We start from the raw sequence: 14,855 nt of genomic DNA on the forward strand, positions 1-14,855 counted from the left end.
CCAACGACAGAGTTAAAGGTAAGAAAACACGCATTGCTTTGTACACATAGCCCTGCCTGCTGCAGGTACATGGAAAGAAAGAAGTCTTAGGCATTCACAAGATTTCCTAGAGTGATCCAGAAAGTAAAAGTCTATTTAGCCCCTGAGAACTCAACAGAAGATGTTCAGAGCAACGGTATAAAAGCCAGGCTGGATATGGAGGGCTCTTTGACCCCAAAACCCCCTGTCTCCCTTCTTCCAGCAGTGATTCCTCACCCTTGTCAGCAGATAATTCAGATCTGTTCAGAATAATTTGATGATATCTGCAAGAGGCCAAGTTTTCCAAAAAGAAAAAAAAAAGTATTTTGACACCTATATAAGTAAATGTTTTTTTTTGTTTTGTTTTGTTTTTTTTTTTTAAGATCAAATTCTCTTTCCCTTCCTAAATAAAGCAACTGATTTTTCACTGAACACTTGAGGCCAGTCCCTATACATCCCACCGATACTGCTGGAGAAGACTACACAGGTTTGAGTTTTTCTGCAAGTATGACCCTGGGTGTAAGTACTTATTTATCAGGCACCAATACAGTCCTCTTCTTGACTCGTAATGAATCGCTTGCTTTCAATATATATAGGTGATACAGAGGTGAGGACATTGCATCAACCCAAATACTTGTATGATTACTGAATTTCCAGGAAGAAGAGGGACAAATAAAAGCCATTTTGTATTTGGGTTTGAAGTTTAACATTTAGGGCTGAACTATGTGCTTTTATAAATTTTATGCAACTAGCAACTCTCAGTAACACTGAGCACTAAAATGCTTCTTGCAATGATCATTATTCATTGTTCTCAGTGAATTTTTATGCTATGCATTCCCTACTTCTTTTCACTACTGGAATAATGAATTGTTAAATATGGTAAGAAAACTCTCATTCTAACAAACCCCGTTAAGATTGTTCCTGGTCGTGCTCAGAAAGGATAAATCTGTACAGGCTAATCCGGTAAGATCAGTAATCATAGCAACATATTAGCACTCTGTTGAATCTCAGTTAACACTTCTCTGCCCACTGTAAGGGTCCGATCATGCTGATAACGGCCATAGGACTTCTGGTGAGCTTGGTGTATGGGAGAAGGACGCTGTTGCAGTTGAGAGCACAAAGAGAGCAAGTTTGTGCAAGCCTGTGAAGGACTCAAACAAGATGCTTTGCAGGAGATACACAGTTCATTACAACGAACAGCTGGCAAACTGGCAAAAATGAGAAGAACAACCCTAAAAACTTTAGGAAAGAAGGACATTTCTTCCCTGTGAGAGTGACGGAGCACTGGAACAGGTTGCCCAGAGAGGTTGTGGAGTCTCCTTCTCTGGAGATCTTCAAGTCCTGCCTGGCTGCAACCCTGTCTAAGTTCCTCTAGGTGACCCTGCTTGAGCAAGGAGGTTGGACTAGATGATCTCCAGAGGTCCCTTCCAACCTTAACGATTCTATGATTGTATGACAATGTGGCAGAGTGCTTCAATACCCTTCCAAACTACACAGAGATTCTCAATCTCCAAAAAATATCTCAGAAAAGCCTAGCTTCTGGTTCTGCATTCAGGACATTCCTGGGTCTAATCTAGTACAGAGCATCCCCATTTTTCCCCTTTGACTACAGACTCTAAGCAACCAGCTTAAGTAGAAACGCTTACCCTCCAGGTGACTACACATGAATCCCACCATGGAGCATCTACCATTTCAACAACCTTTCAGATATTTCTGCAACAATCTATAGATCTAACAGCTCTGTTCACCAGACCAGAGAAGGGCAAGTCCAACGGCTGCTCATAACATTAGACTTATTGTCCACACTCGTAGCAAATGTCAGCTCAGGCTCATGCCACCTAGATGGAGCACGTGGACAGACTGTCCATGGGATGCCCACAGGCCGACAACATTGATGTGACATAGCCCTACTAAGCAAACAGCCGCCTCAGACACTGCTTTTTCAGGGAGGTGCAGATATGGGCATGGAGGCTTTCCCATGCACCAGCCTTTACTGACTTCCACTCATCTGCCTGTGGAAAAGAAAAGGATACTGACATCCAGATATCTTAACTGTTCTCCCAAATAAGCAGTAAGGATGATGTGAAGAGGTAACCAAGGCACGAATCCCTGCCTGCAATGACAAGGAGTGGAAGAGGAGAGAACATGAAAATTACTTAGAACATCATGTAGGCAGGGAAATAGAGATGTCTTGGCTATAGCCTGTGGCAAGATTAAGGCATAAGCTCTTGGTAGCCCTCAGTGGTGCAATTAGGAGAAGAAGATAAAAATGGATCATAAGATCACATAGGATCATAAGATAATTCAGGCTGAAAGGGGCTGCAGGAGGTCTCTATCCAACCTCCCACTCTCAGCAGAGCTAACTGTGAGGTCGGATCAGCTTGCCCAGGGCTTTATCCATTTGGGTCTTGAAATCCAGTGTAACAACTTTACTCTTACAGGACAATTCATGTCCATCTCAAACATAAAAAAAAATACCCTTGTACTTCTTCATAACACCTAGGTGAGTCCTAACGCTCTTTCAGCCTCAAGTCTGCTGTCTGGTAGCCTCAAGACAAAGGGGACAGACGACTCCTACATGGGGAAGGAAATGACCATCAGAGGGGCACACCAGGAAAATGGATGGTGAACAGAGTGTAGAAACCTTGGCATAGTGTGATGGCACAGTGACAAGAGGGGAACGGAGACAGCCTTCAATGGAGAAGTGAGTGAAGGAAATACAGTGTCTCCGGAGACACTGGAAGGACTGAGGGAGAGGGTGGAGTCCCAAACACATGGGTGGGCATGGAGGAGTTATAGAGAGCCCAGGAGTTAGAAAAGGACAAGAGAGATTTTGAGGAGAATGGGGGCACAGAGATGCAACAGTTTGATTTGATAGAAACTACAAAGATAGCAAACCCCTAGTTGAGAAGACCGAGCAAGCCCCTTCCTGAGAAGACTGCTTGCAAGGGTTTTCCACTGACTAACAGAGGTGTTTCCTCCTTCCTGCTTTTGAAACTGGCACAAAAATACAGCTCTTTACATAAAAGGATAATTAAAAGTATTAAAGAATACCGGAAGAAAATAAGTCTGCAAAGTGCAGAGGACATAAAATAACGGTGTCTTGGGAATCAGTCTCCAAAATTTGACTGACACTGACACTTGTCTCACCCTTGTCTCTCCCAAGTTACACAAGAAGGATTGACTCCCTCTCAAATTAGCCAGGACTAGATGGCTTGCTCCAGGGCTTTGCCACATCAGCTTTTTCTGCTCAAGACATAAGGTTAGAAAAAAAAGATCAAAATTACCCCAGTCCAGAGTATGGGAGCAATAGGTTAGCATATGTGTATCTCAGTAAATGGAAATTGTGGTGATAAGAATACTTTACACTTCCAAAATGCTTCTTTTCCATTGAGTTCAATGGCTTCATGGACATTAGTAAAGCCTCACAGATGCCATCAGGAAAAAAAAAAAAAAAAAAAAAAAAAAAAAAACCTTTCTTACTTTACACCCAGCTGATCTAAAGCAGTGGCTACTGCAGAGGGATATTTCACTACAGAAAGAATTCCAAAAGAAAGCATGGTGCTCCAGCCAGGAGGGCACAAAGTCAGATCTGCAGTAACAGCTCTTGAGAGCGATGCTCGGGGATTGTGGCTGGTTGATGAGCTATCGATCTGCATAGTTATCAGTCAGTACCGGGGAGTGAGCTGCTCTAACGTAAGTAATGGGTGAGAGTGGTAATTCCCTTTCAAGGCAGCAAACTGCGTCCAGAAAAATAATTGTATTGACGAGGCATATGATGTTTGTGCTGTCTGTACTAACAGAAATAGGAGCAAGGTATTACCGTTAGTGAGACAGTCATCATCTGGCAACGGAAAAACAGGCAAAAGTGCAGTAAATTGAGGAGGAAGGCAACGCATCTTTTTAACAAAGGATATATTAACACTCTATCGAGAAGAATTGTAGAAGCTACACAGTATTTCACTAGAAGCACTCCAGATGTCTCTCCAGCTCTCTACCTTATCAATGCACATTGACAAGTAGGATATGAGCCTTTAACTCAGCTTGAGTTCTGTGCACATGTAGGCAGATATGCGCCTGCCTGAAGTTCGGGATATTAGCAAATAATTTGTGTGTTAGCACTATTCTCTCCTTCTGCAGAAGAAATATTTCACTTTTAGTATGTGCTAATGTCCTGCACTATTCAGCAAAGCCTTGAAACATATTTAAGTGTTTTGCTGAATCAAGGTTTTCATGACTAGCTCCTTCATCCAAACTCACTGAAAGGACAAGTGTATGAAGGGTGTAGGGGGAGACTCTCTTTCACAGTAACAGTCTCTGGATTAGGCACTAGGAACCTAAGCTGGAAAAGAAAAATTCTCCTGCATAGTAGAAACCTCTACAGCTTAGTTAAAAGTACTTTACTGAACATGGCATTCTCCTGCAAAGTGAGATCCCAGGTCACATCCTTAACTAAATACTAATTTAAAAAATATGCAAGTTCTAATCATCTCCCAGGGGGAATCACAGAATCAGTAAGGTTGGAAGGGACCTCTGGAGATTATCTAGTCCAACCTCCCAGCTCACCTTCCCAGCAACCATCCCAGGATCACCTAGAGCATGGTAGACAGGGTGGAATCCAGGTGGGCATGGAAAAAGGATGAAATACGCTTTTAGCCAGTTACTATCATCATTACTCTGCCACTAAGAAAAAGTTTGGACTTTTGCAAGTAGTCCTAGCAAAAATGATGTGTGGGCAGAAAGGACATGATTAAAGAATTCTTCACAGTATATTGCCCAATGCTGTTTTATTGCTTCTGTGTCTGGATTCATTGAATTTATGGGACAGATGGATATATATCAATATACTTGTAACAGCAACATTTAGTAAAAAGTGGAAACTCAAAGAGAAGGAAATAGAGCAAGAACTCCGTGTGTATGATGTGTGCGATTTCTGTATGTTTGCTTTCTCAGTGTGCAACTCCAAGCAGTCCATCCTCCAGGTTGTGGCTGAGTTGTCTATACTCTGTGGGCTGCACCAGGGAAAGGACCACGACTCCTAAGTTTTTGGTACGAAATGGTTGCACAGCACACCACACAAGGCTAGCAGCCTTCAGAACAGACTGACTATACTCATGTTGCATAGCACTTGGGCTGGATCCTGTGTGGTGTCCTCGAGCCAAGAAGTACAATCTTATTTTGTGTGTGTTTTCGCTGCACAGTCTGCCAGATACCATGAGAGAGTAGTTTCAGAGCTTATTGGAGTAATCTTTATCCAGCATGATGTGGAATTTTCTCTAGCATGATGATGCCATGGGCTCTAGGACATGGCAAAAAAGTATATGGCAGGGAGAACATAACATGCATTGGTGAACTGTTTTCATGGAAAAAAAAATAAAACTTAAGGGAATAAGGGATCATACTGGCTAGCTGGAGAAGATTGAGAAGCAAACTATCCTCAGTGGTTTGCTCTGGAAAGACATAAGGTTGTGTCTACACTGACAAAAGTAGTACAGACCAGGAGGATCAGACGCATAGAGTAATTCAGGCGGTGCTAAGGACCATCCAAAGTATCTTCAAGGAGTAGCTCAGGCTATCTCTAGCTTGCTCCTAAGAACTGAGCGTCTGTTACTGGAGAGTCCATGAGGTGTACCTTTGGAGTATATCTGTTGAAGTATTTCTAAAGGGAATTTAGTTCATGAGCTTTGGGAGCGCTCGGTGATGTGTATTAAAACACAGCATGGGCAAATCAACATGCTAGAAAAACAATCCCCACAAGCGACTGCTGGGATGGGCTGCTTTTTATCTCAACACTGGCTAAGGCTTCTCTACACTTTCAAAAAGGCTCAGCTGTCATTTTCATACATCCTTTAATTTGCCCTCAGGCTTGCATATTTTTCTGAAGAATTTACCCTTAATTTACCTTATTCTTCCTCTTCTCTAAACGTTAGTGAAGACTAAAGAAAATCATTGCAATCAAATCATCAAATCAATAGGGCTACAGCTACACAAGGACATGGGACATGCTGCAGCCCATTCTCCAGACTTGAAGCAAATAGGCATGCACGAATCTGCATTCACACTACTTAGTCCTCTCACCCTCTGAACAGGGCAGCTGCATCAAGCCTGCTTATAGAAAACATGCTAACTAACCCTCGAATGGCATCAATATTTGGGCAAGTGCAGGGTGGTCTGGGTCCAAAGTGTGTTAGGAAATGTTATAATAACTTAAAAATGTAACAACTGAATTCTGGTGTCTAGAAGTGTTCCTTGGCACTGCTTAATTTACTAGTATCAAAATAAACTAGGACTCTTTCCATCAGTACTTGTAGCCTCTGAATTGGACCCACAGAAGTGTTTTGGACTTCTTCTGTATAAGTTTAGTGCAACAACAAAGATCCTGCATACAGGTTCATATGCTGCTGTAACAGAACAGAACTAATAAATAGGGAAGAATTGAGAAAAGAGCACTGAAGTGACCTAAAAGCAAGGGAGACTGACTTGGGAAGAGGAGGATAGCTGTTAGTACTTGAAAAATTTAAATGCCAACAGGGAAGAAGAATTATTTGCAAGGCCCAATAGAGTTTTACTAGGTGTAAAGAGCTGAGAATGAGAAAAGGGATCTTTAGTAAGAACAGAGAGAAGCATTTCATCAACACTGAAGTCTGCTGGACCGTGAAATAGTCTCCCAAAACAAATGGTGGCAGTCCTACAGCTCGGGTCATTTTAAATTAGACTGGCCAAAATACTCAAGTGGATTCTTTAGGGAACAACTCAATCCTGAGTCCCAAGGATGACCAAGTCGACCTAATGGACAGCTCGGGCTCTCGTGATAATTAGGCTCCAAAACACTGCAGTGAATGAGTGCATTTCAACACCGTTTGACACTCATGCAGAGTCAGATTTTTCACTTAGGGTGCTTGTCATGATATTGTGTTATTTACATATTATTCTAAGTCAAAAAGTCTCTGTGAAGACGTAGGCAGAGCTCTCATAAGTCAAACCCCCGGACTACCAAAGATGATGAAAGATATAAAATAGTTTGCATGAAACCTTCTAAACTGCTAACATCACTGGAGATTTTACTGAAAATACCTCTCAGCAAGAAATGATATGCAATAATGAATGAACAAGGAACAAATCTGAACTAACAAATACACTCTGACAGACTCTGTGGGGCTGTTTTGTTTTATTTTTATTGTATTTCATTTTCTGTCTGGTTATAATGCTTGACTGACAGGAGTGGAGGCTGGCATCTATCACTTCTCTTCAAAACAGATACAGAATGAACATCAACATTTCTCAGTGCTAATCCAGAGGGAACAACCTCTCCTAAAAATAAAAGCATCTCTCTCACACCTGTTGCCACAGCCTATGCAATTCTTGTTCTCTTTTGCCAAGAGAACGATCGGCTGAAATGAAGTTCTACAGTTTTACTTTGCTTTTCCTCTCTTCGAGATATGCTCAACGGACAGTTACAAAGCGGAGGGAAGCAACTTCAGTTTTATTTTGCTTTTCTTCTCTTCGAGAGGCCTATAGTCACTTGCCACAAGTCAGCATCAGCTCTCATGCTCTGAGGATCATGCGTTGCTTTCCACTTTCTGATATCAGCAAAGTTTACATCTCAGTTTTGCATTAAATAAAAAAAAAGAAAAAGAAAGAATAGAAACCTGTAGAAACACGTTGAGGGAACAGGAGGAATCCTTCCTGTGATTTATTGTGTCTTCACTTCCCTAACAAAATGAGGAAAAATCACATTATATGACTTATACTCCCAATTCCCTCTGAGATGCAGGATGATACCTTTTTTCTCAGTAAGATCAGCATCATCACTGCCAAGGACACAAAGGAAGTTAATGGCAGAATTAACACTTCAACTAATTTATCCAGAGGCCTTCCTAACACTCTTTCCTCTGGGCCACTCTCCATGTTTGCATAGGCCTCTGAAACTGATGGTCTCCAGTCTGCAACAGCCGTCCAGCCAAAAATTGATTTATCATCAAACTGTGCTTCAGCAAGACTTACCTTATGTTCATTTGGTCTGACTGACTCCCTAATTGCTAGGTATTTTGGTAATCGTAATTTTATGTACAAAGTGACTGACATCTGCTGGTTTTCAGGGCTGAAAGGCAATGTGGTTGGTCTTGGAAATGTCAGATTTTGTAGCCAAGAAAGTAGGTAGCTGTCTACCTTCATGGACTGAGCTCTTATTGCTGCTGCTCTTCCTATGGAGGATGGAGAGAAAAAAAGAAAGGTGTAGGAAAGTTAGGATATATAAAGTGGTACCTGCTAGGGAACAACCCTTCCCAGTAGCAGAGCAGAAATCCCTGCTCTCCAAATCTGTCCTTTCGCTGGCGTATTTCTGTCCCATCTATTCTCTGCTCTTCATGGTAGGACCATGTCCATTACCACGTTAGCAGCCCAGGAAGCAGAGGAGGGGAGGAGAGACTGCTTCCAGAAAGGAAAAAAGGGATATCGGTGAGATGGGACAGCCAGGCAGTGACTGCAAGGGAATGGATGTGAATGGATTGTGGCTTCTGGTTGGGTTCATCCTCCTTTCTCATCACTCCTGGAGGAGCTATGTCTATGTGAGGAGGATCACCAGAGGCCTTCTGAATCAGTGTAATATTAAGCAACCTTTTTCTACAGGTCTCTCCAGTCATCAGGGGAAGTTTTCAAGTTCCTCATTCAATGGTTTTCTATTTCCTCTCAAAGTTTATGCTCCTTCTGTTTCTCACTCGATCGCAGGTGCCAATGAAAGGCACAGGGTGCTAAATTACATACTTGCTATGACAGAATTTGTGCCAGCACTGAGCACTGACAATATACATTACAGTTCAGCTCCTGTATTTCCGATGGCACATTTTACTGTGCTATAAATAAAGTTGTTATGGCATCTATTATTCACTGCCAATACAGTTCGAGTTAAAATAGGTTTTATATAACAGTTCAAAGCAATATTTTAAAAAATAACACTTGTGTCAAGGCTGCTGTGTCCTACCAGATTTTGACATTTCCAAGCAATAAAGATCTTTATCCAAAATGTAAGGTTTTGGCAAGACATCTCCCTCACAGGTTTCTCTATTTTTAATCTGAAAGCAATAGCAAAAGAAGCACATTTAAATGAAATGAACAGCCAGCTGAACTTTTGACATGGCTGTTATCTTTCTAGGTGGAAACTGTGAACGCTGAAATGTGCCGCAAGGGATGTTCATGACAGAGAACAATGTCCCATTAATCTGAACCTCTGAAGAGATTCTGGAAATGTGGAAAACACACAAGTGGAAAAGTGTCATTGGAACATTAAGAAGATGTCGATTATGGGCACAATTTTTACACTTGTTTTTCAGGACACATGCTGAGGGGAAAATTTATTTTTTCATTTCTTTGACAATGGAAAAGGTATACCTGTTCTTGAAAATTCAGTGTTATCTTAAAAAAAGGCCCAGTGCTGGAACCAGCACCACAAGCTTCTCCACTGTGGTGTCTCAGCAGATATGACATCCTAGCACTGTTCTGTGACTGCTTAATTCTATACATGTTGCTTATGGTCTACATGTTCCATGCTAGATACTCAGAAAAGTCAAAATTATCCAACAATACCAATCTACTTGCATAAGATACATTTTGCATAGCTCTATCCTTCATTTTGTTCCCCAAAGAGCAAAGGAGAACAAATGCTATATATCAGTCTGGCAATAAATTCAGTTTATTAGCTGACAGTTTGACAGTTAGGAATAATGTTTTATTTTAACCTCCTTGATCACTTACTGAGTTTGAAAATATATTGGAAAAAGGTGGAAAGGGTGACTTTGAGCTCAATGAATCTCTTCTCTGTATACACACAACTTTTATTGAAACCAGAGAAGTTTGCATGTGCAAGATCAGTCCTTTCACAAGAAAAATTCTCATGTGGGTCAACAAACAGAAAAACAAAAGCCACAGAAAATGACTTAAAAGAACCATCTGCTTATCCAAAAACACCTGGAGAAGAGTATGAAGCAATCCAAAAACCCATTTCATTTTTGCTATATTTCTTTCAAAAGAGATATTAAATAAAATATTACTGGCCCTAAATGTTTGTTTCATGTAGTGTAATGACAAGAAACTAAACTAATTCATCAGTTACTGAATTTTCCTCCTGGAGAAATGTTTAAGCTGCACTTGAAAGAATGCATGTGGAATGAGGTCCTCCTTACAGGATGAACACAGCTATCAGATAGCAATGCAATGTGGATGCAGTTGTGATGGAGATAGAGAAAAATGTCAGGTAAAAACAAACTACACACACACACGCACGCGTTCTTTGGAAGCACAGGTCTGAACCTCACTAAATGAGTAAGCTATCCAGGGAGAAATTCGTATCAGGCAGAAAGATAAAGAGAAGCTACCAAATCAATATGTGTGTAACCTGAGAAATACACACATCTCTTTGGAAGTCGAGTAGGACTGGGATGGTACTTACTTAATCCTGCTGGCTGTCTCCTTAGCTTCCAACACAAACAGCTTTCGTCTAGCCTCCTCAGCCATGGGAAGGTAACACCCAGACTGCATAGAGATGTGCAACACGCAGCAGAGAGGGCACAACTCGCCCTGAATTGCAGGTAGAGCCACATGGTCCAGTGAAACACCACGTACAGGTACCAGCTTGTAGCACAGAAGTGGGATTTAACCAGCAAAATAACTATCCCTCTGGGGAGACATGACTACAGCTCTTGATTTCCCAAAGATGGTGCACGCGAGGCTGGCTTGGGATCTCTGCCACTTTCCACTGCCCAACAGTGCTCAACAAACCCTGCCTAACAAACCAGGTGTTTTTCTGCGCAGAGCAAGGGACAGTATAAAGGTGGAAAGGAAAAGACTCTAATTCAGACAAATGGATCACCACAATATCCTTTATCTCCTCAACACCTTTACAGAAATACTGTTACACCCTTCTTGAACATCAAAGTGCAGGGGCATCCCAAAACACGTATTTTCTGGAACCAAAGTTCCCTAGAACTTGTCCTGATGGGTGCTCAGAAATAAAAGAAGCCAGTGAAGAGATGCTCCACGTATTAAAGGACAGCTCACACTCAAGGATACTCGGGGGAGGCTATTCTTTAACATTTCACCTCTAATAAGGCACACAAGTGCACGAACATCAACCGTCTCTACAGAAAACAGTAGGACAGATTTTGCATACACTAACTCAGACCCACTCCTACAAACCTACCCAAATTTCCTATTTACAGCATTGAATCATACACAGTTATCCTTGTTCACAGAGGCCAAAGCCTTAAAGTATTAGTTTACGGCTGAAACATTTGTCCCCTTTTTGCACAGTTAACTGAATGACTATTCCTGCTGTATCACACCAAAATCCATTCTGATAAAATTAGCTTAATCTAATTACAGGACAAAGCACAGTCCTTAATTAAATGTTCTGATTTATTCTGAAGTCTTCTCTTTTGGTTCATCTTGAGTTTAGGCATGTAAAAGCATACAAATTAGAAAGATTTTAAATTTTCCTTTTTTGTTCATTTACTGCTTATATTGAGTAACTGAGTTTTCCAAAAGTATTAAAGGAAAAGTATATAAAGAAAAATGGGGGTTGTTTAACTCATCAAGACTTCTTTTTGTTCCTTTTTTCCATATGTTATTTATAGCTACACTTAGGAAAAAAGTGAGCAGACAGAATATGATCCTTCTTTTAGCTATATTAAGAACATCCGAATACTTTGATAAAACTAAAATAGTGAATTATTTGAAAAACTTTAAAAGTCATCTTCTTTCATCTACCTGTTGTTCTCTCTAACACTGATGCTGAATATTTTCTGTCTGAAAAAAATCCAGTTTCAAGTTTGCACGCATAAAGAAAGTTGTTTTGCTTCAAAATCAAGCTCACTCAAATGACTTTACTATAGACTGTGTTATGGAAGACACGTTCAAAAAAAACATTAGCCCATGAACATTAATTAATTCTTGCAATTTTCATTAGAGGTTATAATGATTTCTAATTCTTCATTCTGTCACTAATTTCCATTTTTTAAAAAACACCTGACAATCACTCCCCACATTTAGCGATGATGTACTGTCAGGTATGTAAATCAGTGTTTTCTCTCCCCATGTTGAGCAATCCAGAACATGAGGAATCTCCACTTCGAGCTTGCAAGCCCATGGCTATAGGAGGCTACTGACCTCAATCTGCTGAATGGCCTCTTCCCGCTGACGGATGGCCTCCAGATCCTCTTCTGTGATTTCCGAGAGCAAGGCTTGATCCTGGCTCTGGTTTTGCCACGTGCCATCTCCTCCGTTAAAGATCTTCTCATCATCAGGTAGGTCAGAGAATGGGGTCCTAGGACTATGCTGATGACATGGAAAGTGAAAAGAAAACAGAGAAAGCATAAAAGTTCTTCATTTTATATAGCCTTCATACAGGAAAGGAAAATAATAATATAATAGATTGCATAGAACAGGCACAAAGGTGAAGAGGATAGAGTAAATTAATACAGGAAAGCATAACAGGATTTCTTTCCCAGGTCGCAATAGAACTAGTTACATGAGAGAAACATATCAGGTCTTAAAGCAAGGACCTGAAGCCAGATCCTCCAAGTTACATTTCAGCCTCAGCAAAGATCTTCTGTTTCAGAAAATTCTGATAGAACAAAAAGTTTATGTACAAAATTACATATTCAACTTGTTGATTTTACTGGAAACTCTTCTGAAATTAGATACTTTCTCAAAACAATACATAAAGCTTATGTGTTTGCCTTGATAACCATGATCCAGCTTAGAACACATGACATAACAACAGTTATCTTATTTATGAGATAAACAATCAATGCAGATTAAAAAAAAAGGAGAGGCATTACAGTAAATGACTGTGCAGTCATCAGTTTGAGCACAAATATTTTGTTTCACAATTTCATGTTCTGTTTCCTCTGTAGAGTTGACTTGCTCTCTCTGACACCTCATATACTGTTTTCTAGGTAACTAATGTTCATGTTGCCTTTGGAAACTGTGCTTATGTCCAGATCCAAGTTCACTAAGCTAAGTGGGATGAGCCAACTGCATCTACACTAAAGGCAGGGGCAGAGGTTTAGCAAGGTCTTCTCCTCCTCCTGCCCACTAGTTTCTGTGCCTACAGAGATTGTAGATTCAGTCTAGATTGGACTCAGAGAGTGAACCAACATGAGGTTGGTATGGACAGTCAGGAGGCTGAGCTCAAACTAATAGACATAGACACAGCTGAAGACTCCAGTAGTGCAGGTACACGAGTATTTCACTTATACATGCACATGGGTCTTTAAAGTGGCCTTATCGAGCTTTGATACCTAATCAAAAGTTATAACACAAAAAGTGATACAACTGCTTCCAAACTTGTTCTGAAGTCGAAAAAAGAAATGGTAGTCACTACAGCACTCACACTCCTGACCTGAATGGCCCCAGACTCCCTGAAATTACAGAAAATAAGTACATTCAGCATGAAGATCAGTTCTCCAGATCTAGATGCATCTGAAGTGCAAACGCTAAGGCTCTTCAAGCAGTTGTGCTTAAAAAACAAAGGTCTTTCTTTACTCTCTTGCTATGGCTGTGTTCTCAGTGTTGTCCACTGCCCTGAATTCCTACAGAATGACCAGGAACCGAGGCCATGTAAGAGTTCACTGGAAGGGCATAGATAGAGCCGTGCAGGACTGGAATGGAAATTGCAATGGATACGATGTCAAATCACCTAAGAAAGAATGAGAAGCTGAACCATGTGTGCATGATGGAGGGAGGGGAAGAAGAAGAAAACCCATTTCTTGTCTGTCTTTGTTTTACTTATTGCTGGTTTGCTTAGAGATCTGACCTGGAGGAACTGTGAAGGAGGCATAGAGAAAACACGTAATACTGAACTCTTACAATGACATTTAGACACTCTAGTTGGCTGGATATTGAAGCATATTGGGCATCTGGAAACTCTTACTTAATTCTTTAAAAAAGTCTGGAAAATTTCTACATTTAGATACCAAAAGACTTCTCTAGATGCCTAAATATAGACTCAGGAGCCTAACCAAAGTCATTCATTATTATTATCACCGTCATCTAACTGCAGGCAAAGAAAATAATACAACATGAAGGAAGTTGGGTCATGGAAGATGTGGAGGTTTGCAGAAGAATCATCAGTAAACATCCTAGTATTTTTTTTTAAATATGAAAACAAGAAGCAATATTTTTAAATTAATATCTTATATTGTTTCCCCTCCTTTTTCCCTGAGATCTATTATCTACAAAGAAAGAGTATTACAGGAAGAAAATCATCATTTAAAATTAAGTTAAAAATTCATTTACATTTAAAAATACATATTTTAATAGGATTAAAATACGCTGGGGGTGTTTTAGTCACCAATTAATATATGCCTTGGACCTTAAGTTATCTGGTAAAGTGTTTCACTGCCAAAAGCATATATTAAAAGATTCAAGGGGAAAAACAAAAACAAAACAAACAAACAAACAAACAAAAAAATCTGCTCTCATTTACAGGGACAGAAGTGTTCTCTCATCTACACCAGTGGGCAAACTGGGACATGTACTGGCCCAAGGCCATACAGGCTGGAAGGGCCCAGGTGTCTACCCTCTGAAGATGCAGAAGAACAGTGATCTGATTAAGTCCATATATCAGGCCACAACAGGGATGCTGTACCATGGACCTAAGCGCACATGAATGGATACCTAAATCTGCACTTTCCCACAGAGATACGCAGGAAAAGATAACAATTTTTGAGTTCTCTGTACTGTCCTGATGTGACAGGATAAAAGGAGAGCCAGTCCTCAAATGGATACCACGCTTGTATCACAAGTTTGCTTTGTCTCGACCTCTGTCAACGCCTATCTGT

The 14,855-nt window shown here is 40.6% G+C and overlaps 1 protein-coding gene across 5 annotated transcripts in view; it reads right to left on the minus strand.

Moving 5' to 3' along the window:
- Positions 1–14,855, minus strand: part of TSNARE1 (t-SNARE domain containing 1) — a 461,846-nt gene that overhangs the window by 205,940 nt on the left and 241,051 nt on the right. For all 5 annotated transcript variants that reach the window (XM_062568440.1, XM_062568439.1, XM_062568445.1 and 2 more), the window contains one exon: positions 12,178–12,345. In XM_062568440.1, the coding sequence (XP_062424424.1) occupies positions 12,178–12,345 (168 nt within the window). The remainder of the gene's footprint in view (positions 1–12,177; positions 12,346–14,855) is intronic.

The sequence above is a fragment of the Rhea pennata genome, chromosome 2 (genome assembly GCF_028389875.1).
Source record: "Rhea pennata isolate bPtePen1 chromosome 2, bPtePen1.pri, whole genome shotgun sequence".
NCBI classification, from domain to species: domain Eukaryota; kingdom Metazoa; phylum Chordata; class Aves; order Rheiformes; family Rheidae; genus Rhea; species Rhea pennata.